This window comes from Brassica rapa, chromosome A07, assembly GCF_000309985.2.
Source record: "Brassica rapa cultivar Chiifu-401-42 chromosome A07, CAAS_Brap_v3.01, whole genome shotgun sequence".
NCBI lineage: Eukaryota > Viridiplantae > Streptophyta > Magnoliopsida > Brassicales > Brassicaceae > Brassica > Brassica rapa.
In genome coordinates this window covers 15,078,621-15,105,583 of record NC_024801.2, presented here as the reverse complement: position 1 = coordinate 15,105,583, position 26,963 = coordinate 15,078,621, and the positions used below count along the sequence as shown (strand labels likewise).

At 34.7% G+C, this 26,963-nt stretch overlaps 6 protein-coding genes and 1 long non-coding RNA gene across 8 annotated transcripts; 2 read left to right on the top strand and 5 right to left on the bottom strand.

Moving 5' to 3' along the window:
- Window positions 1-1,529: 1,529 nt before the first annotated feature.
- Window positions 1,530-3,084, top strand: LOC103829606 (lipid phosphate phosphatase epsilon 2, chloroplastic). Of its 2 annotated transcripts, none has more exons than XM_009105282.3 (5): window positions 1,530-1,748; window positions 1,856-2,118; window positions 2,185-2,410; window positions 2,502-2,575; window positions 2,656-3,084. In XM_009105282.3, the coding sequence occupies exons 2-5, from the start codon at window positions 1,981-1,983 to the stop codon at window positions 2,881-2,883; spliced, it is 666 nt and encodes a 221-aa protein (XP_009103530.1). In that variant the 5' UTR covers window positions 1,530-1,748; window positions 1,856-1,980; the 3' UTR covers window positions 2,884-3,084. The 2 variants fall into 2 exon arrangements, with proteins under 2 accessions (XP_009103530.1, XP_009103529.1); XM_009105281.3 differs by having other exon boundaries at window positions 1,545-1,748; window positions 1,823-2,118.
- A 3,577-nt stretch (window positions 3,085-6,661) lies between these two features.
- LOC103829605 lies at window positions 6,662-9,289 on the top strand. The gene is made up of 6 exons (XR_625582.3): window positions 6,662-7,505; window positions 7,689-8,019; window positions 8,096-8,392; window positions 8,463-8,527; window positions 8,632-8,734; window positions 8,841-9,289. It is a non-coding gene; the product is annotated as an uncharacterized LOC103829605 (long non-coding RNA).
- A 6,948-nt stretch (window positions 9,290-16,237) lies between these two features.
- LOC103829603 (putative pentatricopeptide repeat-containing protein At3g47840) lies at window positions 16,238-18,449 on the bottom strand. Its single transcript, XM_009105280.3, has one exon. The coding sequence runs from the start codon at window positions 18,385-18,387 to the stop codon at window positions 16,297-16,299; it is 2,091 nt and encodes a 696-aa protein (XP_009103528.2). The 5' UTR covers window positions 18,388-18,449; the 3' UTR covers window positions 16,238-16,296.
- A 64-nt stretch (window positions 18,450-18,513) lies between these two features.
- LOC103829602 (mannan endo-1,4-beta-mannosidase 7) lies at window positions 18,514-20,681 on the bottom strand. The gene is made up of 5 exons (XM_009105279.3): window positions 20,160-20,681; window positions 19,790-19,984; window positions 19,570-19,692; window positions 19,220-19,422; window positions 18,514-19,126 (listed from the first exon to the last, which is right to left on the bottom strand). The coding sequence occupies exons 1-5, from the start codon at window positions 20,487-20,489 to the stop codon at window positions 18,697-18,699; spliced, it is 1,281 nt and encodes a 426-aa protein (XP_009103527.2). The 5' UTR covers window positions 20,490-20,681; the 3' UTR covers window positions 18,514-18,696.
- Window positions 20,682-21,327: 646 nt separating this feature from the next.
- Window positions 21,328-23,823, bottom strand: LOC103829601 (GTPase ERA-like, chloroplastic). Its single transcript, XM_009105278.3, has 9 exons — window positions 23,326-23,823; window positions 23,089-23,234; window positions 22,862-23,002; window positions 22,661-22,777; window positions 22,417-22,542; window positions 22,194-22,292; window positions 22,009-22,110; window positions 21,698-21,778; window positions 21,328-21,611 (listed from the first exon to the last, which is right to left on the bottom strand). Exons 1-9 carry the CDS (start codon window positions 23,720-23,722, stop codon window positions 21,525-21,527), a joined length of 1,296 nt encoding a protein of 431 aa, XP_009103526.2. The 5' UTR covers window positions 23,723-23,823; the 3' UTR covers window positions 21,328-21,524.
- Window positions 23,824-24,442: 619 nt separating this feature from the next.
- On the bottom strand, window positions 24,443-25,155 carry LOC103829600. The gene has a single exon (XM_009105277.3). The coding sequence runs from the start codon at window positions 24,912-24,914 to the stop codon at window positions 24,579-24,581; it is 336 nt and encodes a 111-aa protein (XP_009103525.1). The 5' UTR covers window positions 24,915-25,155; the 3' UTR covers window positions 24,443-24,578.
- A 4-nt stretch (window positions 25,156-25,159) lies between these two features.
- On the bottom strand, window positions 25,160-26,934 carry LOC103829599 (pentatricopeptide repeat-containing protein At5g66500, mitochondrial). The gene has a single exon (XM_009105276.3). The coding sequence runs from the start codon at window positions 26,874-26,876 to the stop codon at window positions 25,293-25,295; it is 1,584 nt and encodes a 527-aa protein (XP_009103524.1). The 5' UTR covers window positions 26,877-26,934; the 3' UTR covers window positions 25,160-25,292.
- Window positions 26,935-26,963: the final 29 nt, after the last annotated feature.

Genomic DNA, 26,963 nt, shown 5'->3' with positions numbered 1-26,963 from the left:
AAAGATTATCCTAACAAACAAAAAGTGATATTATGAAGAGAGTAGACCATTTCTGAAGAGTGAAATTAATTACGTCCCTCAAAAGAATAAACATATGGATTTTCTTAGCTTATCTTTTATTTGTGTTTAAAATATTTGATGATTTTATCACTTTAGAAATTGACATATTTGAGTGATTAGTTGGACTGTAACAAATATTTTTCACTTTAATTTTTATCTATGATTATAAAAATTACATTTATTTAGTTTTAAATTTATAGACAAAAATGTCTAAATGTGACAGAAAAAAATATAATTGTAAAAATATTTTTTCATTTAACCTTTACAGCTTATATCAAATAGTAATACATCAAAAAAATATCGATTAAATTCTTCAGAATTTTTTTTAAAAGTTACAGACTAACCAATCATTCACATAATCAGAATTTTAATTATTTATGAATAAAAGAATATATAGTTACGTGAGTTCAATAGAAAAACTTGTATGTGGGAGATAATCTATTTATACATCAGAATGAATATATAAAACAATATAAAGATTATAGTATTTCAATTGGTCAAAAAAATTATTATGTCTTTAGTTTTTATTTTCCCTTTGAAAAGTTTGTTAAGCATATTCTTTTTTATAAAAAAAGTGAACATAAAATGTATGGTTTAACAACCATGAAATTTGAAAAAAAAATATGATGAGACATGTCTTATAATCAACCAAGCATTAACTTACAAAAGAAAAGACTTATGATACATAAGCTTAGTGAAAAAAGAGAAGGATAACAAGAGAAGGATGAAATTATTACGATGGAAGGTGGTATCCACGGCTTCGACAAGGGGTGGATGCAAAATTAGATTTAATAGGGGCACAAAAAAAATTTCGGTGTATCTTTTTTTTTGAGATGGGAGGTACTTATATTCACATTAATAGCATTTGTTAAAGAAAATTAAAAAAAAAATAGTTGGGGGCACGTCCCCCTGTACTCCTCTGGCCTCTACGGCCTTGTTTAGACGAACTTTCATATAGCGTATACAAAATAATTTGTATATATACATCACATGTAGACTCAGGGGCGGAGGTAGTGAAGGAGAAGTGGGGTCAGCTGACCCCACTATTTTTTTTAAATATATTTGTTTTTGTTTAAGAAAAAAATTATTGACCCTATTAAAATATATAATTTGACCCCACAAAATATATAATCCTACTAAAATAATTACAATACATTAAAAATTAAAGTTATAATTTGTAGTTTTTAATGGTTTATAAATTATGTTTTTGAAAAAAAAAAATTATGACTCCGGTATAAAAAATTTCTGGCTCCGCCACTATGTAGACTAGTGAGTGTGTAGAAAATACGGAAATAAGCAACAATGTTGTGAAACGAAGAGACATGTATAATATTCTGAAGCATAAACGACGTGTACACAGGCTTTCTCACCGTTAATGCATTATTTAGGTTATATTCCGGTTTCAACTTGATAACATCAATTTTTTTTCCTTTTTTTTTCTACCATCTCCATTGGTTAAGAAAAAAAAACAAATTCCTTGCCATCACAAGAACAAGAAATGGGCCTATTTGAAGCACGTGATATGGGCTAATTATAACGAACGCAAGATGTATAGCAAACGATCATAGTTCTTAATGAAATGATCCAAATCCAATGATGGTAATGAACATAGTATATCTCTGCTCTGTTGTGATCATAACCACAACTTCCGACGAGACACCCTTGCAAGTTGCAACAGACAAAAACAAGTAATAATGTGTTCTGTCTTTACGATTTGTTCCTAGAGTCTTTTTTTTAATCTTATAGCCATTTGACTTTTTAGGTGGACTTTCTCTTTATCTTTGGATTATGGCAGCGTCATCATCTCTTGTTACCTTCCACAAACTCACCTGCAGTTTCTGTTTTGGTCCATCCTCTGCTCCCGCTTACCTTACTTCCGGTCGAAGAAGGAGATTTTGGTCTGTCTCAGCCCCTCAAACCATGGCCGATTTAGTCAAAACTCATGCTCGGAGAGATGGCGAAGAAGAACGGTTTCAGGCGCTCGAGCAAGATGCTTTCATTAATAACCCGACCAACGATTTGGTCTCCGATGGGATCAACGCCGTCGCTAATCGTCTGGTTGGTATTCGAATTATTTTTTTATTTTTTTTGAATTTTGGTAACTTAATTCTTCAAAGATGACAGAGCAAATGGGTTGTTGCTGGTTTGTTTGGATCTGTTCTGCTTCTACGACACGATGGTGCAGCCTTGTGGGCTGTCATCGGATCCATTTCCAATTCAGCTCTCTCGGCAGCTCTCAAACGCATACTTAACCAAGAGAGACCGGTTGCCACATTGCGTTCTGATCCTGGGATGCCATCTTCTCATGCTCAGTCCATTTCTTTCATCTCTGTCTTTACCATCTTCTCTGGTCAGCAGCAGCTACTCAATTCTTCCATCTCTGTTTCTACTTGCATTTGGGTCATCTCTTGAAAAAATGATTTTACTCGGCATTTCCGCAGTTGTGGAGTGGCTTGGAACCAACGAACTCTCTCTGTTCCTCAGCGGACTCATCCTCGCATTGGCTTCTTACTTTGTAAGTTTAAGTCAAAACTTAGAGTAGAATCATATATAAACAAAATCATTCACTTAATACTGATGTTAAATTGTATGCAGACATGGTTAAGGGTGTCTCAGAAGCTTCACACGACCAGTCAAGTGGTGGTGGGTGCCATCTTTGGTTCTGTTTACTCCACCTTATGGTACATAACTTGGAATTCACTTGTTCTCGAAGCTTTTGCCTCATCATTCTCTGTACAAGTAGCCGTCTTTGCTATTTCTGCTGCATCTGCTCTAGGATTTGCAATTTATGTGCTACTTAACTGGTTCAAAGATGACAGATGATTTAAGGGTTTAAAAAAAAAAACTAATCTCCTTATGCCATTCAATCCTATTGTTTTGAGTTATATATATGTAGCAATCAACATTACCACTTGTGTTATTGTAATAACTAGAGTTTTGGAATAAAGCTGATTTAATGTACTTTTTGTTTACCTAATGTTTTCTTTATTGAAATGTGCAGTAAAAATGAACATCCATTTCATTCATTTTCTCTTATTTTTTCCTCAAAATCACATTATTTTTTCTTTAATTTTCCTTACATTTTCCCAATATCATCTCAAAATCAAAGAGATATAAGAAAAGAACCAAAAGAAAAAAATTACAAATCTTATGCCATAAACAAAATAAGTTACACTCATCATATCCATAATTTGAAAATAAAACATAAACAAAAAGTGTAAATAAAACTCATAAAATTCAAATATCGTTCTCAATCTTCCAAACACACATGAATTCAATCAATATAATAAACTGATACGGATGTTCTCATTATCCTCATATGTCATTCAGAAGATATCCAACGTCTTCAAAGTATCATCATACCGAAGGAATCGCCTGAGATCTTTCAAACCAATAAACCTTCAAAATAAAGAAATAAATTCAATCAAAGTTTGTAATTTCCAACATATATATAAATACACATACTGTGAAACTTACCGTTAATTAACACTCACCACATTCTTAAGTATCTTTTATGTTTCACTTCTCACATTGAATTCACATTTTATCATAGCCGCTACACCTTTTTCAATCATCATTCTCTTTCTCTGTCATGATGATAGATGTAGTGGTTTAGATTTGCAAACTTTGATACTGTGTTCTGTGGCAAATATTGACTGATTAACATGGTTGGAAAGCTGACAAAACTTCAACCCAATACTCGTAGTAGAGAGAATCAATGATCTTCTGACCGTACATGCTCATGTGAAACCAAGTAGATAATGACTTAACCATAACAACTTTCACAAGGCAGATAAAGATAACTAATGCAATCGCAGTTAGAGGTTTTTTCAATGACTACCATCACTTGATTATTCGATGAGGTTTCTCAATTTTTGCTCAAAATCACATTATGTTTTCCTTATTTTTCCTCAATATTATCTTATATCATGTTATTAGAGAGGAAAGCTAATCTATTTTAAGCTTTTGATGTAATCAATGATTGAAAAATAGAAGCTTCTTAATTGTGGTACTTCTATTATAATTAGAAGAGCGAGATATACTCATATAAGTTCATTTTATTAGATGTTTTCATGTGTTTTGAATGCCGTGTGAATGTATTTTTTTTATTTTTTTTTCAATACTTACATCTATCTATATATCTATATATATAAAAATATGTTTGCCTCCCTCCTGTGATGCCACGTCATCAAGTCGTACGTTATGGGAGTGACACGTGTCCCGTTTATATTTGGGGCCAAAATAAAACAAAATGTTGTCAGGGGTAATTGAACCCAGCACCTCCAGCATTGGTAATTTCTCTTAGAACCACTAGGCTAAAGTCACTTTTTATAAATATGTGGCCGCGAAAATACTTATTATCGTGTCGGCTGGAAGCCCATGCTTCTTCTGCTTGTGGCCAGGGCCAGCACTGAACTGACGTCAAGATGAAGATCGTGAAGTTAAAAACTTTGCTCCAAACAGTTTTGCAATGTTTCCAACCTTTATAACTTGATGCATATAATATATATCAAAATACATTTATTGTACACGCTTTTATTAGTTTTGCTTTTAAAAGAAGGTATTTGCAGTTATAAATATTTTGTGCCAGTGAAATAATGGTTGAAAAATCTCTATACATATGTCATTTTAAAATAACACTCAACTTTTATACACGTTTTTATTAGTTTTGCTTTTAAAAGAAGGTATTTGCAGTTATAAATGTTTTGTGTCAGTGAAGTAATGGATGAAAACCTCTATACATATGTCATTTTAAAATAACACTCAACTCCTATATATAGTCAATACATATATCCATGTTATATTCTAGACTAAATATTTTCTCTTTTAAAAATATAAAAAACAATTTTTTTAGTCTACAAGCAAATGTTATAGAGCAAGTATGCATTATACAAAATAATATATATTTAAAATCCATACACAAAAACGTAAAAGTTGATATATGCCTCTTTCTGACACATGCACACTCCACTATGAATAAGGAATAAAAAAAACAGTATTGTCATCAAACTTTATCACAAATCCACATTTGTACATCTATAATTATGAGTTGGACAATTAGTTAATTTGATACAATATCAAAACAAGAATAATCGAAAAACAACAATACCACCTCATACTAATAAGTAACACATAACAGATAACCAAATTCTTGAATCTTAAAACAAATTTCAACTCGAGCATTTAGTAAATATCAAATTAACTAATATCCTGCCCGTAGGGCGGGCCAACCCTAGTCTATCCTACTATATAAAAGGGACTAAATTCAAGGCTTTTGAGACTATCCACCTCAGCCAAAATATTCTCATCCAAAAAAAATTAAAAATAAATGTCATTTAGAAGATAATTAACTAATATAAAACTTTTGATATTTCTAAAAATTTCAAATTTGTAACTGCTAATTTATTAATAGAATCATATATCTATATTGAATTATGTTCTATTTTTAATCGTTACTTTAAGAGTAAATAAATTATTAATTTATAATATATATATATATATAGTTTATAACTTTATATTGTAGTTATAAATAAAGAAAAAATAACCGGGAAAGGTGAAGAAGCTCATATAAAATTATGTAATTAAAATGGTAAAATGGTGAATATGATGAAGTGAATCTAAGAAAATTTGTTGTACAAATTATGGTGCTTTCTTCGTCCACTATAATGATTTAAAATAATATATATTCATATAAATAAGTCAATATTTGTTGTTTTTTTGTAAGATGTTAAGATTATCATTTTCTGAAAGGTTACACTGATCCAAAGAGATTAGTTTGTGGAGCTAACCAAACGAGGATTATAGTGTTTACTTTGGAAAAAGTAATAGGTTGAAGGATAGATGGCGTGCGTGTTTTTTCACATGGAAATCTGCACATATATTAAAATTGTAAGATTTGAATCATAGAGAAAATATAGTGTATATGACTGAAGTTGATTCATTCCGAAACTAAAGATGGCTAAAATTCTTCTTTGTCAAAATGCATAGATGTGAATCTTATATGAATAGAGTTCTCAATTGTTTATAGCAGTGTAATAAATTCTGTGTGTAAAGGAAAAAAAATGTTGTATAAGTGAAAACAAAAATTATGATTTTTTTCTTGTGCTTATAGGCTCTTCGCAATTTGAAGAAGAAAGAACATATTGTGTGAAAATCTTTGGCTCGGTCAAATTTTATCGAGTTGTTTATAAAACTGTTGTTATATGATTCACGTAAATTTTCAGTGTTGATTTAAAAGCCCAAGAAAACCCATCTATACTGACTTTTTGATTTTTTTCTGTGATTTAAATTTAAAAAAGATAAAACTTTCGATAAGTTATGTAAACTCAGAACAAGTATTTAACTTTAGAAAGCATTTATATGTTTCAAACTTATAATATATACATATATAATGTTTAAAATTATGTATATAAAACCTGTATAAAATGTGCTTAAATATGTTTCTCTTCTTTAATGTGTTAATTGTACTATATATAACATTATTTTAAAATTTCAAAAAGTTTATGTCACATACAAAAACCATCAATAAAAAATATAATTCTCCATCTACAACCAGAAAAAAAGAAAAACTATAAACATATAAATTTAAATTAAGAAAAACTAACATTGGAAAAACAAAAAATTAATGTAAAAGAAACAAACCGACAAATAATATTATAAATAAAATAAATTTATAAGACACAATCCGCGCGAAGCGCGGAAAAAATCTCTAGTATATATAAAAAGGGAAGATGTTGGTATCCCTCCAGGATATCCACGTGGAAAGTATTTTTTTATAGGGGCGACACATGTCCTTATCTCTACACAAACCGTGCTTAATTTTGTCTATTCTTTTGGGCTTCGGTTAAAAGGCCCGTTCTCTGGTAGAAGAGTGGCCTTAAGTCGCGTTTTCATCGTCGCCTCTGCACTGGCTTTACGTTTCCGGTACCTTCTGCAGAGAAACGGTTCAACCTCCACGATGTGTCTTAGATGTGATCCTTGCGTCACAGAGGCGGTGGGTTTTTTGTGTATAAATAACCCTAATCTGATTTCGCGATGTCATGTGTGTTCTTGAGTCTTCTTCGTACGACGGCGTCGGTGACTCCAGACCTTCTTCACGTTTCTGAAACGGATTGCATAATTGTTTGAGAGGAATCTTCTTCAAGCTACGGAGAGACCCAAATTTTCAGTTTTTTGAACCAATGGAATTCCCTCCGCCATGTAGAGATGGAAACGACTCCATAACTTCTTCTGCCTTATCTCCGATGGGGTCAGCAGAGATTCATCAGTTGCGTCAAACTACCGTCTTCCTTTATTTCTTCTTCGCATAGAAGAGCTCTGCTGAGGAAGGAGAGTGAGATTTCAGAATGGGGCAGGAGGATTCGTGAATTGGGGACTCGATTATCAGAGGAGGCAGAGAGATTGCAGGCAGCTTCTGTGGAGTTTTCAAATTTGCAGAGAGTCAGGTAGTGTACCTAATCCAATGGTGAAGAACATTGTCAGATTTCTTTTATTTTTGTTTTGATGAATGAATGAATTACAGTTTGAAAAGATGATTCTTTGTTGATCAAAGTGATATATATATATATATATTGTTTTTGGTTCATTCATCTTTCTGATGTATGTAACTTTGTTATTGGCTCTCTCAGGCAAGCATCAGTAGCTTTGAACGTTTGGCAGCCAGAGGTTGTTTGTGGCAGACAGAAACAAATGGTTGAGCAAAGCGCTGTTCCTGTGAGTGCTCTTGAGATGGAGTCTCCATCATGGAGATTATGTTATGCAAACAGCAAATCACGGGTGTGAATAGGGCACGTGTAATTGACTCCTTTCTCCTCCTTGCTGGCGTGAAAGCCTGGAGCTTTAGTACCACAATCGAAGTTCATCTACTCAGTTTTTGGGAGGCAGAGCTGCTTACGCAAGCGCCAGCACCGGCTGAGGAATGTAAAGAGAGGCGGTGAGCTGACATGCTCCTCCACTAAGGTAACTCCAGCGAACAAAAAAATCAATTGCCTTCCTTTCTCTTGAAGATATGTGAATTTTACAATTTACGCTACAGTCAAACATTTGCTGTAAACGTTTTCAAGCGCCTCTTATGCATGCCACGGTCGACGTCCACCGTTTGAATACCTTCGTACATCTTTTCAAGACTGGTTCGATGTACGCGGTGAACGTTTGACGCGGATAAACCTTAACTTCAAATTGTCCAACTCTCCTTTGTCAATATGTTTCAGTGACTTAACCGCCTTCGCCAAAATAACAGAACCGGTGAACCCGATACCTCAAGTCAAGAGCTGTTTCAGTTCCGCGATTCTGAACAGCTGCTAGGCTGCGAAAACACCAACACATCTTCCAGGTCACTCTCTCAAACTCTGCTTACAATCTAACCCTGTTTATTATTTTAAATGTTCATCTTCTTTCCGCAGACATTATTGGTGAATTAACCGCTATTAGGGGTGCTGTTGATGACTCCTCACAAGGCAAAGAATCAGTACGTTTTTTCTTAACTTTTCTTATAAAGACTTCTACGATATCATAAATCAAGTAGAACTACCAAAACATGTTAACATCATGTACTTTGTCTGAAACTCACAGTGATGTATCTATTTCCTTGAGCTGCTGCCTTTCATAAACAATAGTCAGACTTACATGTTGACCTTAAAGTTATTGTTGCAACGAGAAAAAAAAAACAAAGATTGTAAGAGTTGCTTCCTCTTTTACAATTTCACACAATTGACTTTCTCTTTTATAATTTTTTTGCCGTGCATTAAAATGAGAATATTTTTTCATGTGATCACAATAAGTAAATGGCGGCCCTGGAGATGTTGTGCCTGGAGTTAGCACCTTTCCAGCCATGATCAATGTCATGGTGATGACAATTAATGAGAAAGAGCCAGCTATTGAAACAACCTAAGGTGGTCTATCAGCCACAAACTCTCTGTTCCCTACGTCTTCCAAGGCACATAAGAAGGCACACATTGCATAGTTGGAGGAGGGTGCAGTTTCTTAGTCACAGACTCACGGAAGCAGCTACTAGAATAATGCTTAAGCATAGTTTTTTTTTTTTTTTTGGTAAAACTTCATCTGCTGTTGACAGTACAGTACCCTTAAAACTATAAAAGACTATTGTATTTGGATTTCCTCATATTTAACCATATGTCAATGAGAGAATAACGGTGCTGCAATATGTTATCCGTAATATTTGTCGACATGGTAGTTACTATAATGATCAAACCTGTTTGTTATTTTTTTACAACACCTTCTCATTACTGCTTTTTACAACTACAAGAACAATCAAATTTTGATTTCCTAATCGTATTTGGCCAATTATCAATGAATCACTCAGTCTTCGTTTTATACATGAGTATTAACGGTACAACAAACAAAAATGTTAACAACTACGCACCGGATATGTTACCCGTAATATGACAGAACCAGTTCTAGATAATGTTTTGCTCTGGTCTAGGTTGCTCAGATATCATACACTAACTGACATTACATACCTTACATGGCAAATAACTGCTGCAATTTAGATGGAACCACTAATTTACACGACATATAAAATCTACACCAACTGTAAAGCTTATTTAGATTTTCAACCTTCTCATTCATAGCTTTTCCAAACTAAATAATATGAAGGTTTGTACATTAAAACTTCAAATATGAAGTTTCACAGTACAAATTTAAAAATTTGAAGTTGTTTTTAGAGCATGTATAATTCATATTTGAAGTTTTAAAATTACTTTTGAAATTACTTTTGAAAATGCTCTTAACACGAAACAATTTGGTTTTGGTTTGTACTCCATTATATATTTGCTTCAGTTTGAAATGTATTTTTAAACAAATTGTACAATCAATAAAGTTCTCACTTTAGTCGATAATATTTGGTAATAAAAATATTTAACCGATAACATGAAAATTCATTATATCGACACAAACTAATGAAATAAATAAATAATATATATAGAAGAAAATCTATAAATTAATACCCGACAAATGAATAGACACAATAAGTTTTACTAAATTTTACTGGTCTTGAATTGGACATATGTAAAATATAACTTAATTCGATAAAATAATAATAACATAATTATTATATATATATATATATATATATATATATATAATTTTTATACAAACATAAACAAATCATTTAAAAAAAATGAATTCATCGTTCATTTTTTAAAAAAAAATCAATATTCTGATGTTGTAATTGAATTACAGATAAATACATTGTATATACTATCATCATATTCAACACACATTATATATCAAATAATTTAATGAAGTACAATAAATTTTAACTAAGATTTAGTATCATAAAGTTATTTTTTTTGGACAACCGAAACAACTATTGTAAACAAACAAAATATATCTTATCACATATAAGATTTCCTCACCTAAAACTTTTCAAATGTCAAAAATCATTATCATACACATCTTTTGCAAATACAAATCTAAAACGCAAACCATAAAATTATACAAAAAATAATAACCAAAATCACAAGTAAAGTGTATCCCGCCCGTAGAGCGGACCGATCCTAGTATATATATATATAAATATGTTCGCTGTTCTCCTGTGATGTCACGTCATCAAGTCGTGCGTTATGGGAGTGACACGTGTCCCATTTTATATTTGGGGCCAAAATAAAACAAAAGGCTGAAAATAAATGAATGCAGTCAGGGGTAATTGAACCCAGCATCTCCAGCACTGGTAATTTCTCTTAGAACCACTAGGCTAAAGTCATTTTTATAAATATGGGCCGCGAAAATACTTATTATCGTGTCGGCTGGAAGCCCATGCTTCTTCTGCTTGTGGCCAGGGCCGGTACTGAACTGACGTCAAGATGAAGATCGTGAAGTTAAAAACTTTGCTCCAAACAATTTTGCAGTTTCCAACCTTTATAACTCGATGCATATAATATATATCAAAATACATTTGTTGTACACGCTTTTATTAGTTTTGATTTTAAAAGAAGCTATTTGCAGTTATAAATATTTTGTGCCAGTACAGTAATGGTTGAAAAACCTCTATACATATGTCATTTTAAAATAACACCCAACTTATATATATAGTCAATACATATGTCAATGTTATATTCTACACTAAATATTTTCTCTTTTAAAAATATAGAAAACAGTTTTTTTAGTCTACAAGCAAATGTTGTAGAGCAAGTATGCATTATACAAAATAATATATATTTATAATCCATACGCAAAAACATAAAAGTTGTTATAAGTCTCTTTCTGACACATGCACACTCCACTATGAATAAGAATTAAAAAAAACAGTATTGTCATCAAACTTTATCACAAATCCATATTTGTACATCTATAATTATGAGTTGGACAATTAGTTAATTTGATACAATATCAAAACAAGAATAATCGAAAAACAACTATACCACCGCATACTAATAAGTAACACATAACAGATAACCAAATTCTTGAATCTTAAAACAAATTTCAACTCGAGCATTTGGTGAATATCAAATTAACTAATATCCCGCTCGTAGGGCGGGCCATCCCTAGTATTAATATATAAAACTGTCTAAATAATCTCAGACATTTATCCGAAATCTGAATTAAACGAAACCGAATCACAAAAGAACTGCATAAAACATAATATTAGAAATAAATATAATCAAAAATAATTTATTTATTTTTTAAATAGACAGTTTTATTAAAATAAATAAATCCTCAAAAAATTGAACCACCGAATATTTAGATATTTAAAAGATTTTATAAAATTTATATAATATAAGTATGAATGAAAGAAAATAACCCCATAAAAAGCTGTGCAATTATTAGAATGAATAGACACATTTTTAGATAACCTCTTAAAAATCTATGCATTTTTTCTTGGAAACAAATCAAGAGAATGTGGGAAAGGTAACTCATGGAGGAGATACTCTAAAGGAGAAATTTGGATGGTTAATCCATCCAAATAAAAAATAGTAATGATGCACTTTAACTATCATAGCTACCAAGGTTTAATGGATATAAAGAAATATTTACTAATATGCCTTGTCTCAAAATTTCTACATAATCTAAGTGTGTTCATGAAATATGTATGATCAGAAATGCAGTTTTGTAAGAAGAAAACACACACACCTTTTCATCGTGTACGAAAATTAATTTTAATGACTTCAATATTTTTATGACTCAAACACGGATTATTCTTTCAACTACCATTTGTTGAAAACATTTCATTTGAATATTTTTGTAAGAATTTTTTTTTTTTTTTTTTTTTTTTTTTTTTTTTTTTTTTTAACAGGAGGTTCAAAGGTGACCCGTAATCCGCACGTGGTTTCCGTTTGCCCAAAGGCCCGTAATCCGCACATGGTTTCCGATTGCCAACCATCTAATCCCCCTGGCCCGGAACCAGCCGGCACTAATACCCATTACCCAAGGACCCAACACCAACGCCGCGATAACTTTAAACTTGGGGAGGGCGTAAAGCATTCCGTGGCCACAGGGGGTATTCGAACCCGGGTCCGTATTGGTTTGTTAACTACCTCAAGACCACTAGTCCACCACCCTGTGGTTTTTTTTGTAAGAATTTATAAGCACTCGCTTCACACAATTCTTTTTTTACCATTTTTAAAAACTTTTGTGAAAGATTTACAATAAGATACTTATAGAAATGGACAATTTATAGTTTTCAAAAATTTATAAGAATAATCACGACTTTTCAGATTTGAGATAGTTATTTTAAAATATATATTTACAGTATGACAATTTATTTTGAACTGATACAAGCCAAATCAAATAGTATCCTATCTTTGGATATACATACTATCAACTATAGTAAAAATATATCATTATTTTCATATTATTAATTATATTCAATGATTCAACTTTGGGTAATCTTCAAGAATATAAAAATAAAAAAATTGATCATTAAAAAGTTTAATGTCATTTATGCATCTCTTTTATCATGATCAATCATATTATAATCAATTTTAAGACTTATATGTAAATAACATGACCACTTTGGTGACTAACATGTTATAAACTATTCAAACATTAAAAATTAATAGATTTTTTTATCCTAACGTTATGTTAATATTTCATAACATATTTATTTCTATATTATGCTAATATTTCATAACACAAAGTTTATCTATTATTAAAATGCAACGGAAGTATTTTAAATTATACACCTTTTAAATTATATATTTTAAATTAATTAAATAGTATATAACTAAATGTGTTCCAAAAACTATATGAAACACTCTTAACCATATAATTAATTATTACTTAATCATTTGAATTCTTTCATATATTATCAGTAATTTAAAGGAAAAAAAATTAATTATATGACCATTCCTTTGCTTGCCACCTTTCACTATTTCAATTGATGACCTTTCACAAATTTTAAATTTGTAACCGTGAGTGATAAAGCGTTAATCACAACAACGTAATATAATGGAGACTTTTCATAACGGTCCGTCACAAAAAGTTTTAGCGTAAACCGCATGTTCATCGTATTTAGATTTTGGTTTTTAGTTTTTAGTTTTTATTTTTTAGTTTTTAGTTTTTAGATTTTTTAATTTTAGGTTTTGATTGTTAGTTTTTGATTTTGCATAAGATTTTAGTTTTTTTGAAAAATCCGAATGGTGGTTTAAGATTTTAGTTTTTAATTTTTGATTTTAGCTTTTTAAATTATTAATGATTTATTTATTTTAATCTGTGTATTATTTATTTATAAGATTTTTATTTTAAAAAAACTTAGAATTACTAAGAACTACATCATATATTTTAATAAATAACAATATTAATATATTAATAAAATATGTAAATCTTATCACTATGTAAATTTTATTAACGTATTATTTCTTTTAAATATTTTTTTTTTGTATTTACCTGTTTGAAATTACTAAATTAAAATTATTATTTTAATAAATTTCATCTAATTTATAAGGATAATTAAGAAAATATCGTATTTATAATTTTATATTTGGAAAATACATATTTATTTACTGAGATAATACATATATATTTGAAATGAATATATAATTTATTTCAATTTTATAAAATAAGAAGTCTATATAAATTTTATAAAACATTAGTGTTTATCAATAAAAATAATTATTTTTATAGACCAAGATGGTTATATAAACCTAACAAAAGTGGTTTTTGGTTTTTATGTAGAAAACTGAAAAAGTGTTGAAAAACCAGTTTTCCTAGGTTATAGGATATCTATTTTTTTTTTAAATTGTGAATGGCTTAAAATGGATTTTCTGAAAAACAAAAATCAGAAACTACTGCAGAATCTATAAACAATCAACACCTTAATATGCATGCGCATGTGGAGAAAACAAAATTCCAGAGTAAACTGCATGCATGCACTAATTCAGGCAAGTAATTCCACACTTTCACACATTTATTTAACTTTCATGTGCTAATCTCAATGTCGTTAAAATGATCATAAACACGCATAATTTAAACGGATGAAACCGTACATCTTCATGATCTCATGAAAAGTAATTCCATAACATACTTAACATTAAAGTTCAAAAAAAACATACTTAACATTGTCAAACAGTTAATAGGTGAACTAATTAAATTTTAGAATCTGATACTAATTGTTAAATCAACTCTATGATCTCTATAATGAAATCTACCCAAACCATAATATAGATTTAGTTTAATTCAACCCTAGTATGTTTTCTTAGAGAAAAAACAAAAGAAACACTTACCTTAATCCATGCTTAATGAAAATAAAATGAAATCAGTTCACCAATTTTCTCCTTCCATTGATTTTTCACTTTGATGATTCCTTTTGATGGAAAAAAAATCCAAGTTTTTTAATACAATTTAGTATATATGTTATAGTTATTTTATGTGATTTTTCATATATTTCATTTTACATGGATTTGTATATTTAACTAAGAGACACCAATTAATACCTACCATCATACATGTATCTTTACATATATTTTTTGGAAAAAAATATATTTATTGCATGATGAAAAGACACAACAATATAGAAAGATACAAAAGTCTTTTGATATTTTAATTTCTTTCCAACCAATGAAATTTTGGGATAAAAAAACACAATCATTCACATTAATTTAGATTTCATATTATTAATTGAAAAAGAAAATATGTTCATTGCATGATTAAAAGACACATCAATATAGAAAAATACATCCTTTGACGTTTTAACTTTTTTCCCACTAATACAATTTTTAGGATAAAAAGACACTATTATAAATAGATACTAGGTTAAGACCCGCGCCTTGCGCGGGATGAGCATTATATATATAAATTATTTTATATATTATATGTTTACAATATATTATGAAATAATAAATATATATTGAATAATTAAAAAGTCATTATCTACTACTTATATAATTAAATTGGTGCAAACATATAAATAAATTTTATAAATCGAAAAAATATTTTTTCTATTTGATATGATATATAATTAAATTTAAATGATAGTAGCATATATATGGTATATTTTAATGTTAATATTTATTAGATGATGCTTTTTGCTCATATTTTTTTTTTATCATTTGTATCTGTTATAGCAAAAAGTCTAAATTAATTTCACCGTGGAATTAATTTCTTAAGTAATTTATAATATTTTACAAAATTAAGTTGTCAATATTTTTTTCAAATTTTTTATCAAAAAATGTTCAAAGTAAATTTCAAAATTAAGATATTTATGTATTTTTATATGGTATATAGTTTAATTTAAAATGATACATATTTTATATATCTTTTATTTTTGATACTTATTAAATGAGATTTTTAACTTATATTATTTTTTAATTATTTGTATCATGTCATAACAAAATTTTTAAATCATAGATTACAAAATTTGAATGTGAAACTTTTAACAGTTTTAGTGATTGATACTCGTTTTAAAAAAAAATCAAAATATAATATATAAATAATTTTTTTAATTTTTATTATATGGTTACTATGATTGTTTAAAATTAAACAAATATAATTATAATACACACTTATTTTTATCAAATCTTTATTATTCAAAATCATTAATTATCATATATACTTTAGCCACATTAGGCAATTCCGTAATCTTATTTAAGGAAATAATGAAGCACATTAATAATGTATTTATTGTGGTTTAATAAAAAGCTTATTATATATTTAGATGGACCAACTTATTTCTCTAAGGATTCTAAAAATCATTCTAGTGATGACACGTGGCTACAAAAAATGTTGCAATGTTTCTCAAATAATATATAAGGGATGTCCGGAACATATTAGAACTAAGGATCACAAAATTTGAATTGGCTCGGAATCTCTCTTCATCTCACAACCGTATCTAAGACGCTCAGCAACAGATACTAGTAATTCCAACACACTGTATATATCTTCACTTTGTGGATGGGAACGACCGCCAGATGCAAAAGCTGAAACCCGATCCTTGATCAAAATTGAAGACCATCCTGGCTCTTTGATCACGCCTTTTGATTTCATACTCTTCCTCACAACTGCAGCCTCTTTCCACTTCCCTAAGCTTGAATATATATTGGCTAGCGTTACAAGTGCCGTAGAAGAAGTAGGCTCCACCTCTAGAATCCTCTCCGCCGCCCTTCTTCCAACTTCAACGTCTCTTTTGGCAGTACACGCTCTGAGAAGCGTGGTCCATACTACATCATCCTTCTCACACGGCATCTCGTCGATCATCCTCTCTGCTTCGCATAGCCGTCCTGCTCGGCATAACAGATCAACCATACAACCATAGTGTTCCTTGGCTGGACTCATGTTGTACTTCTCTTGCATCAAGTTGAAATAGTGGAAACCTAGGCCAAGCTGACCCGAATGAGAGCAAGCGGTGAGAACGCTGATGAAAGATACAGCGTCGGGTCTGAAACCAACGTTTAGACTCTTCTCAAACAGATCGATCGCTTCTTTGCTCTTTCCATGTTCTGCGTATCCGTTGATCATAGCCGTCAAAGCAACGATGTCAGCTCCTCTATCTGTTTCTTCGAATACCTTGGAAGCTTCTACGATACTTCCACATTTCGAGTACATATTAATCAGCGCGCTACGTATAGTGGGGCTCTGTTCTAAACCGAGATAAAGTGAAAGCGCGTGAACTTGCCTGCCTTGCTCAAGAACCGCCAAGTTCCCCGAAACGCTCAGCAAACTCGCGAGAGCAAAATCCGTAGGTTTCGTCCCTGATCGTCTCATCCACGAGAAATACTCAAAACCTTCTTCCGCAAAGCCGCCTTGAGAGTAACCTCCGATGATCGTGCTCCACGAAATGACGTCTCTGCATCTCATTCCTCGAAACAGAACAGAAGCAGAGACCAACTCGCCGCACGTCGAATACATGTTCATCATCGAGTTGCTCACTGACAAATAATCTCCTAGCCCTAGAGAGAGAACATTACAGTGGAGCTGCTCGCCCCAGACAAGTCTAGAAAGACTCGCGCAAGCAGCAAACGCAGACGCAAACGTTTGTTCATTAGGACGTACGTCAGAGTTTCTCATCTGCAAGAAAGTGTTCACCGCGTTTTCTTCTTGACCTATACGACTATAAGCAGTGATAAGGCTCGTCCACGAGACCACATCCCTCTCTTTCATACTCTCAAACAAACGCAGCCCGTCTTGCATCTCCCCGCATTCGGTGTACATCGTGAAGAGGGAGTTAGCCACGTCGAGGACGGCGACGAAGCCTTTCAGTATCACATGAGTATGAATCCCCCGTCCGTATATAACTTGGCGCAGACCGGCGCAAGCCTTCAAGGCGATCGCAAACGTGAAAGTGTCGGGTAGTCCTTCGAACCTCGACATCTCCGAGAAGTACATAAGGCCTTCCTTATGACGACGGGCGTGAACAAGTCCCGTGATGATGGTTGTCCATGTGACTGTGTTTCTGTAAGGCAATTCGCTGAAAAGTCTGCAACACTTGTCGATCATTTTAGTTCCTTTGTACAAATTCAATAAAGAACTTGCCACGTAGACATCGCTAAGGAGATGAGTTTTGTGTGCAAAAGCGTGTAAAGATTCTCCGAATGAAGAGTTGGAAGTTTGACCACAAGCCTTGAGTGCAACACTTAGCACGTGGGAGTCGGCGGAGACACGAGGATCATCGACGTGCATTGCAGAGAAGAGAAGGAGTGCTTCGTCGTAGTTTGTTGCAGCTATGTATCCCTGAATGATTGTTGTCCATGAATAGACATCTCTGTGAGGCGTTTTATCGAACACTTGGCGAGCATCCTGCAGGTTTCCGGAGCCGACGAGAAACTTCAGTTGATCATTCAACTGATTCGAGACAAGGAAGGCCGGTTTCTCAACGGAAGCTGTGCAAAAATGTCGGAATCTGCCGCCATTTCTCACAAGAGTAAGTAAAATCATACTATGTCGTTCTCTTACTCGGATGTGACTGCCTTGTTGTCTAGACGACGGTGGTGTTGGGCCCCGCCATACAGTTTCAATCTACGTAACGAAAACGGCACGTCGTACTAATTTCACAAAATCATATTACCAAAAGCTGTCGGTTTGATTTTGATGGATCTTGTCCCCCTGAGTGTTTTTCTTTTCTCTTTGTCCATTACTACTAATAAAGTATCATTACAAGCTGAGATCTTACGGTTCGGAACTCATCTCTTGAGCTAAAAAAAAAAAAAGTAAGTAAAGTATTACAAGAAGACCCCGCTAAATGTTTCAGTTTAGACCTCCTTTTCTTACTGGTCCATAGCCTCTGGCTCTCTTCCATTTCTCCACATTGATCATCCTAGCGAAGATTCTCCTAATCAAAGTTAACTTGCGCGATTGCTGAGCAATGACGTTAACAGTCGATGAGCTTTGGCTAAGTATGATCCCATACCCATCTTGAAAATTATCCATTCCGTTGCCCAAAAGTTGCCAGAACAATCCTCCAGCTGCTGCTCCTCCTCGTTTCGCAGACTCGTAAATCTTGCCATACACGGTGTTGAAGACAAGGTCTCTCTGCGCCGAGCCGGCTTTCTTCGTTGATTTGCCGAACTCTGCTACGATTATGGGTTTGTGAAGAACGTTCTGAGCGTCTTGGATGTGTGCGTCCAGCCATTTGTTTAAGAACTCCATTTGAGATTGCTCGCTCGAGTCTACAAACCTGCACAAATAATACTTAGTTAGTTAAACATGTGGTTTTTCTTTCTAACTGATTGGTGTAAAAATACATTTATGGACATTATTAATTTATTACCATTCGTCTGGGTAAGAGTGAACCGTGACGAAATCAATTCCCGGGATGCGGTTATTGGCTATGAAATCTGTTCCAAACTGGCCTGGTGGGTTCAGAGTCTTGCTTTGCGGTGAGGACTGACCGTAGAAACCTTCAAGTCCAGCTTCAAGCAGATGGTTTCTGTCTAGTGACTTCACATGAGCAGCCATTTCAGTAATCCAAGCCTGTTTTTATAATTGAAAAAAATAAAACAAACCAACAAGTTAAATCCCCCAAAAAAAAAGAAAAAGACTATACAAGTTATTATAGGTATGAAAATATGTTTTTAAGGTGAAACCTGAATGGTGTTACAAAAAAAAAAAAGGTGAAACCTGAATGGTTCTTCCGGTTGGATCTGAGGGGCAACGAGGCTCGTTCATGAGCTCCCAAGCCATAATAGTCGGGTCATCTCTGTAGTGAACTTTGGTAAAAGTATTGAATCTGTTCAGCACAGCCTGCAAGGAGATTTCAAAAGGTTTAGCTGAGAAAGCCATCATTTCTTTTTATTTTGCGTTGGGTTGAATTGAATGTATACAAGTGAGAGAATGAAACCTTGATATGGTTCTTGTAGAAATCTTTAACAAGAGAGTCTGTGAAGAAATCGTCTTCAGAAGAAACAGGACGGCCACGACTTCTAGCCCAGTCCACATATTGCTTCTTCCCTCCAAAGCTCACGTAGTTGTTGGCGAAGCTGAGTATGATCTTTATACCATGCCTTCTTGCTTCAGCTATCGCAAAATCCAAACCCTTTTCCACCATTAAAAAAAATAACTCGAAATCTTTAGAAAGAAACGTCAACAAAGATCCACGGACTAAAAACTATAAACAAAGCGTAAATTGGTTTTTCATCTTAATAATTAGTCGTGTGAGTGTATTTAATATCTGATCTAAACCACATATGTTCTTAGTCTAGTGGCGTTACCTGAAACATATCTTCATTGTAAGAGCCAGGGGAATACTGGAGAGGCCTGTAACCGCCGTCGCTGAAGGCCCAGGTTCGAGCAACGGTCAGTCCATGGCGAGACGCTTCTTGGAAGGCGGCGGAGATCTTAGGCCTTTGGGAAGGATCGGAGGCAACGTACATGAGCCAATAGGCATTGAAGCCATTAGCGTAATAAGGATAGCCATTGAGGCTAAACTGAACACCTTTGGTTCTCACGAACCCATCTCTCGAAAACGCATCTGTTCCGAGCTTCAAATAGCTTTGTTGGATCAGGATCGATAGGATTGTAACCAGACACAGAGGCTTCATTTTCTCCTATTTTTGTTGTTGTTATTGTTGTGATGCCTCTTCTCTTACACTCTTCTTCTTCTGGCTTGTCTCTAAGTGGGTATTTATGGACACAAACTATAACCGTTTTAAAGCATAAATCTCATTTAAGAGTGTGATAATAGCACATTCATGTATTTGCAATTTATATGAGTGGTTGGTTATTGATTGGTATTATTTCTCAAAATTTTAAACTGTTGTATTATAAGGAAACTAATGGTGTGTAATAAAAATCTCATATGTTAGTGTCACACTTAAACTTTGAAAAGGTGTTTTACGTAGGAAGTAAAGCAGGTGATTCCGCTAATTTTGGTCCCAATCAAATCAATCAAAGGTACAAAGAAAGCGTGAAACCAGTCCCACTTAACACGCAAGCGTAACCGTACACATGCCTTAATGCTTCAGCATCGGATCATGTTACACGTGGCAGAGTTTCGTAGGTTCTTATAGCAGCAACCCACGCGTCTTTCCACTCATGGATACAGAGCCCCTCTAACTTTTACTTGATTGACCCTTCCTTGCTTTATGGGTCGGTGCATTTCTATAATTTAATTTAAAGCCCATAAAGACACTCATGTGCCGTTGCTCTCTAGATTTTTTTCAGTTGGTTTGACGACAAAATGAGCGGTTCTAACTTTCCACCGACCCAACCAATTCACTCTACTACCTATCACCCGCCATAAATTACGGCCAGCTTTTAGAAAAGTAAGAAAAATGTAATTGTTTATATACTAGTATGTATTAGGTTATGAGTCTACTTACTACCTGTGATTATGAATAAAATGAGATTAATATTCTGTGGTTAGTTAGTGGAACAAAACAAAAGAAGAAAGAGTTTTATTTTTCAAAGGAATCGTCGGATTGAGATTAAAGACAAAAAGCTAACCTGAGGCTGAGCCGTATCGGTTAAATACATATAAAACAAAACAAAAATGGGGAAAAAGCTGACCTGAGCCGTGCCATTTGCACTTTCTACCCTTGCTCATATCCCAATTTGAAGCCACTACACACTACTTACTACATAGCTCGGATCTGTCCTCCATAGCCATAGTACTTGAGAAGTCCCTCATCTTGTCTCCAATTCTCCTTCACTCTCACTTCCACCTTCATTCCACCATTTTATATGTGTAATCAATCATATGTTCATTTGATATTTATACATGTAATGATTCATGAACATTTTTAAGCACCTCAAGGTAGACTTTTTTCTGAAGGAAATCTTCAATGTCTAGTCGAGCAGCCGTTGCTAGCGTTTTCAAAGCCTTCCCTTCCTATTGTATATCACATTGAAACTCATTTCAGCTAAATTAGTCAGAGATAAACTTGTCTCCAGTTGAGACCTTTTTGATCTTTGGGCAGAACAGCTAATGAACTGTATGCACTTTTTTATGAATGTCCACAAAACCTTAGCTACAACATGTTATGCCAAGAGGCCCAAGAACAAGGATTACTCAATGCAAATCAGCATTTAACGTTTTGATGTTAAGGGTTGTATACTTACTTTTCCTATAAGGATGATCTTCTGAGAATTTTTATCCACGACTACTTCTACTTGAATAAAATCTTTTGCAGCTGGTCTAGTTTTGTAGCTCAGCACGTTCACCTGCCACGTCGAAGCAATAAGCAAACATGACTGACGCCCAAAGTTATTAATAGGACTCGAGATTTGCAAACTTGTGAGCTTACCTGACATGCATAAGGAACTTCATTTCGATACTGCATAAATATCTTCTCTCTAACGATCTCAGCAACAAAGAATCTCTCCGGGTGCTCACTCACAATATCCTAGAGAGTCCAATACCCGTAAGACATTAAGCAAGCAAATTTGTTGCATGTGTAAATACAATATTAAGCAAATTAGTCATGAGCTCTGGTATACAGCAAAGGAGAGAGTTCTTTTCAATAATACCTTGGGATAATAAGGTGGGCCAAAGGGAAGTTTGGATAAGATCCATTCTTTCACATCCTCTACTCCATGTCCGTACTTTGCACTAACAGGTATAACTTCATCAACATCTGTAAATTTTTCATACCACTGAAAAGCAGTTGCAGCACTATCAAGCCAAGAATATTTACTATGACTCCACCAAATCTGGATCTCAAGTTTTATAGTGAAGTTGTGGTAACCAATAGCTAAAAAACAAGAAACCCACCTCCAGTTTCTTGGCAATCTCACCAGGTTTAATGAGATCTTTCTTATTCATAACAAGCAGCATGGGTGGCCTCTTCTTTTCGAGGTCTCCCAAGCCCTCTTTCAAGACTTGGTCTATCTAGCACATAAACACAATCCAGAACTATGAAATGGAATACTCAAATTCCACTTAAAAAAATAAAACAGAGAAGCAGCATAATACATTAGCAGGCGTTTTACAAGCATCAACAAGAATAACAACGCAGTCAGCATTGATGGCAGCATCACGGACATTCTTCATCATCATAGTGTCTAACCTATGCATCTTCTTCTCGATTACACCAGGCGTATCATAAAGTATCATCTGCGCAACACAACACAAGATTGCTTCTTAATATTCTTATGTATATCAATTCCAGAATCGTTTTTAAAAGAGAAAGGAATCAAAACCTGATACTCAGGGCTAGAGCAGATACCGAGAATCCGATGCCTCGTGGTTTGGGGTTTATCAGTAACAATGGAGATCTTCTGACCAATCATTTGATTCGAAAGCGTGCTTTTCCCCACGTTCGGCATCCCAACCACCGCCACGTATCCTAATTATATGGAGTATAAAATACCATCATCCCTAAAATCATATATCGATTAGGAATAAAATAAATAAAGGAGACGGAGAAAAACACAAACCGCTGCGATGATTGGTATCAGGAGGAGTGTGGCCGAGCTCCTCCATCTCGTAATCGTCGAGCAACGCCATGTTTCTGTCAGGTTTCATGCTTAACGAGAGCAGACTCGCCTCGTCACTCATATCCTCTTCCTCTTCTTTATTTTCTGTTTGCGATTGCTCAACAACCTCCGTTTGCCTAATCCATAGTTTCTTCGAGGAGGCGAGTTCCGTCGTCCGAGGACCGTAGCTAATTGTGGTGCCATTGTTCTGCGCTTGAAGATGCGATTTGGTCAATCTCCGCCGACGACGACGAGTATCGATGTTTTGATGTGGATAGAAATTAGGGTTTTCGAGTGCGGAAGTAGAGAAGAATTTGTAGCGGGAAAGAGTGGGGGAAACGTGCGGAGTGGCCGCCATTGTTGTTTTTTTCGAATTGATAGATCTCTCACTCGCTCGCTCGCTGGTTTGTGATTAGCTGAGGGACGAAGTATGATCTTCATACGACGTCGTTTTGTCTTTTCTTATTTAAGTTAACACCCCTATTTATAATAGTATAGCAAATTGCTACCTCAGTTATATTTTGGTGCTCGTAAACCCCCTTTTAGGAACACTACTAATTAACATGAAAAGAAGAATCAGAGGCAAACACCAAACGTTGGCTAACACTGCAAACCAGTGATCTCTGCAGCATCTAGCTGTTGAGTTATTTCCTCAACCTGTTTTTCTCTATAAACAAGTTAGAAAACAACCCATATTCATATTCCTCTATTCACAAGGCCTAAAGTTCAAAACTCATCCCATTTTAGCTCAGTTTCTATGTTGATAGTTCTTGAAGGGAATCACAAGAAGCTTTTAAAGTCAGATTACTGAATGAGTATGATGAAGTAGTTCTCAGTCCGAGCATATGCATGTATCTCTTAAGCATACAGGCTTCCTAAGGCAACAAAAAAACGACAAGGGGATCCAGGAACTGGCTAAAAATGATGGTTTATGCTCAGACTGACATCATAACAACTTCTCATATTAAATGGTCAGTAAGAAGAAAGAGATCCACAAAATTTACCACCATAAGACTCCCCAAAGTTTGCGTGGATTTGCAGCTCATCCATCATTTTCTACCTCTGTGTTACTTGTAAAAGCTTTAACTGATTGATCTTTTATTAAGCTTTAAAATTTTATACATGGATTGATCCGATCCACACAAGAAAAGAGAGCAACATTATGAACTTAGAGACGAGCAAAACCAGAGTTCTCTCTTTTCTCCATACAAAATCTATTTGTAATAAATGACAGGTCCATTTGAAGTAGCATCCCAAACTCCTCCTTCTTTCACATATTCCAAGTACCTAGAGAACTCTGGTTTCGCTGTCGTTTTGCTCTTCTTGGTTTTTGTCTTCTTCTTCTTCCTCTGTGATCCAATATCGAAGAAACTCAAAAGCGGGTGAACTGAACCTCCAGTTTTCTCCACCGGTTTCTTCAGCTCCGCTGGAACGCTCTGCACTTTCCCTTCTAAAAGCCTAACCCCTGCTGCTTCTCGTTCTTCTTCTTTCTCACCACCTAGCTTCTTGTAGCCTCCTCGGTCCTTCCTCGTGCTCAAGGCTCTGATCATCGTCTTCTCTGTTCAAGTCTCTGTTTGGAAGTTTAGTCTAGGTGATTTGTTTTTAAAATACAAAGAAAGAGGGTTGTGGAGAGGTTTGAAAAGGACACATCTTTTGACTTCTCTTGTCCTAATCCATTTATCTTAAAATTATCTGTGACATTGCCCTTTCAACTACTTCTAATCGCCGGTCAATGCTGCTCCATGCTGACTATGTCTTCTTTTGGTTTTTGACTTTTAGAACAAAGAGACAATTCAAAACCAATGCTTTAGTGGGATTTTTTTTTCTGTTTCTTTTCATAAAACAGTAGTTGAACTGCTCAAGTGTAGTATAAAGTGTTTAATAAAAGATGACGACTGATGCTGAAAAAAAAAACAAAAAGTGAAGATTCACATGAATGAACTGTGTCCAGCTGCTTTAACCAAACCTTTCTTATTCAACTTCTCCCTCATCTCTTCAACCATATCCCACTTCCCAATCGCTGCGTAGAAATTCGAAACCAAAACATAGACACTTGCCTTCTCATCATGACCCTTCTCCTCCATAACCCTCCTTGCTGCATATTCGCCTCGCGTTACATCCATATTAAGACTACAAGCACTAAGTACCGCGACCCATATAGCACAAGGAAGGTTGTTTCCGCTATCGTTCATTCTCTCAACTAATCTCCATATCTCCTCTGTATCACCAGCCTTGCTTAAGATATCGATGAAGCACACGTAATGCTCTGTTCCCGGTAACAGCCCATACTTCTCCTTCATCATACCAAAACATTCCTTACCTTCCTCAACTAACCCCGCGTGCGCACAGGCCGATAAAACAACTAGGAACGTCACTGAATTGGGCAAAACTCCACTTCCTTCTTCGCACATTTCCCTGAAGGTTTCGAGCGCTTTGACGCCATCCCCATTTACCCCATACGCATCTATCATACTCGTCCAAGAAACAACAGTTTTCGACGTAATGGCTCTGAATACAGCACGCGCTTGCGCGATCTGACCACATTTGCCGTACATATCCATCAAGCCGTTGCACAGCTTCGAATCCGAAAGGAAGCCGTTACGCAAGGCGACGCAGTGTATCTGTTTACCAATCCACAGATCAGAGTTGTCAGAGCAGCTAGCGAGAGAGCTAACGAGCACTCTAACATTGGGTCTCCGCCTACTCATAAGCAGTAACGCGTCCTCGTAGTTTCGGTTTCGTATGCAGCCTGATACCAAAGAGTTCAACATCGCCTCGTCGGTACGAACATTCAAACCGAAATAAACCTTCATGGCTTCACTCATCAGCCCTACGCTAGAGTAGAAGCTTATAATCGAAGTTCCTAAGACAACGAGATCGCGTCCAGTCACCACCACCACGGCGTGAACTTGCTTCCCTTGCTGCAGAATCTTGAGAGAGGCGCATGTTTTAACAACGGAACACAAAGTGAACTCACTGATTGCTACTTTGTCTCTACACATAGCTGCGAAAACGCCGAGAGCTTCTTTGCCCTTACCGTTTCGAAGGAAACCCGAAAGCAGAGCGTTCCACGATACTACATCTTTGTCCTCAACGCTGTCGAACACCGCAACGGAGTCAGCCAAGCTCCCGTGCTTTGAGTACATGTCGATAAGCGCAGTTTTTGAAATGGTTCCTGTCTCTGCGCCTTGTTTGATCATCAAGGCGTGAACTTGGCGTCCTGTTTTGGGATAGGACGAGAGGGCACATGCGCCGAGAACGGGAGTGAAGGTGTGCGAGGTGAGAACAGGGCTGGCTCGATGCATGTTAACGAAGAGACCCAAGGTGCCATCTGGGTTTCCTCCGCGGAGGTAAGACGAGAGCTGAGAGTTCAGCGATGAGAGGTCTCGTTGCAGCATTTCGTCGAACACGTGATCGGCGTGGCCTGAAAAATTGCGCGCCACCGCGGCTCTCCATAGTAAATTCGTCGATTTACCGGAAGCATCACCCAAACGAGACAAACATGCGAACATGTGAAAGGAAAAGGACAATACTCGGTGGCTTACAATAGAAGCAAGCAGAACCCTAATAGCAATCTCTATACGAGCATGTCAAAGCAA

What these genes read in the sequence shown, in the direction of transcription:
- LOC103829606 (XM_009105281.3), top strand. Translation starts at nt 1,849, where the DNA reads ATGGCAGCGTCATCATCTCTTGTTACCTTCCACAAACTCACCTGCAGT. An exon ending in TGTCTTTACCATCTTCTCTG is followed by an intron (nt 2,411 to 2,501) that starts GTCAGCAGCAGC and finishes GCATTTCCGCAG; the next exon opens with TTGTGGAGTGGCTTGGAACC. An exon ending in TCGCATTGGCTTCTTACTTT is followed by an intron (nt 2,576 to 2,655) that starts GTAAGTTTAAGT and finishes AATTGTATGCAG; the next exon opens with ACATGGTTAAGGGTGTCTCA.
- LOC103829603 (XM_009105280.3), bottom strand. Translation starts at nt 18,387, where the DNA reads ATGATTTTACTTACTCTTGTGAGAAATGGCGGCAGATTCCGACATTTT.
- LOC103829602 (XM_009105279.3), bottom strand. Translation starts at nt 20,489, where the DNA reads ATGAAGCCTCTGTGTCTGGTTACAATCCTATCGATCCTGATCCAACAA. An exon ending in ACAATGAAGATATGTTTCAG is followed by an intron (nt 19,985 to 20,159) that starts GTAACGCCACTA and finishes ATGGTGGAAAAG; the next exon opens with GGTTTGGATTTTGCGATAGC. An exon ending in TCTACAAGAACCATATCAAG is followed by an intron (nt 19,693 to 19,789) that starts GTTTCATTCTCT and finishes ATCTCCTTGCAG; the next exon opens with GCTGTGCTGAACAGATTCAA.
- LOC103829601 (XM_009105278.3), bottom strand. Translation starts at nt 23,722, where the DNA reads ATGGCGGCCACTCCGCACGTTTCCCCCACTCTTTCCCGCTACAAATTC. An exon ending in TGATACCAATCATCGCAGCG is followed by an intron (nt 23,235 to 23,325) that starts GTTTGTGTTTTT and finishes CCATATAATTAG; the next exon opens with GATACGTGGCGGTGGTTGGG. An exon ending in CTTGTAAAACGCCTGCTAAT is followed by an intron (nt 22,778 to 22,861) that starts GTATTATGCTGC and finishes TTTATGTGCTAG; the next exon opens with ATAGACCAAGTCTTGAAAGA.
- LOC103829600 (XM_009105277.3), bottom strand. Translation starts at nt 24,914, where the DNA reads ATGATCAGAGCCTTGAGCACGAGGAAGGACCGAGGAGGCTACAAGAAG.
- LOC103829599 (XM_009105276.3), bottom strand. Translation starts at nt 26,876, where the DNA reads ATGTTCGCATGTTTGTCTCGTTTGGGTGATGCTTCCGGTAAATCGACG.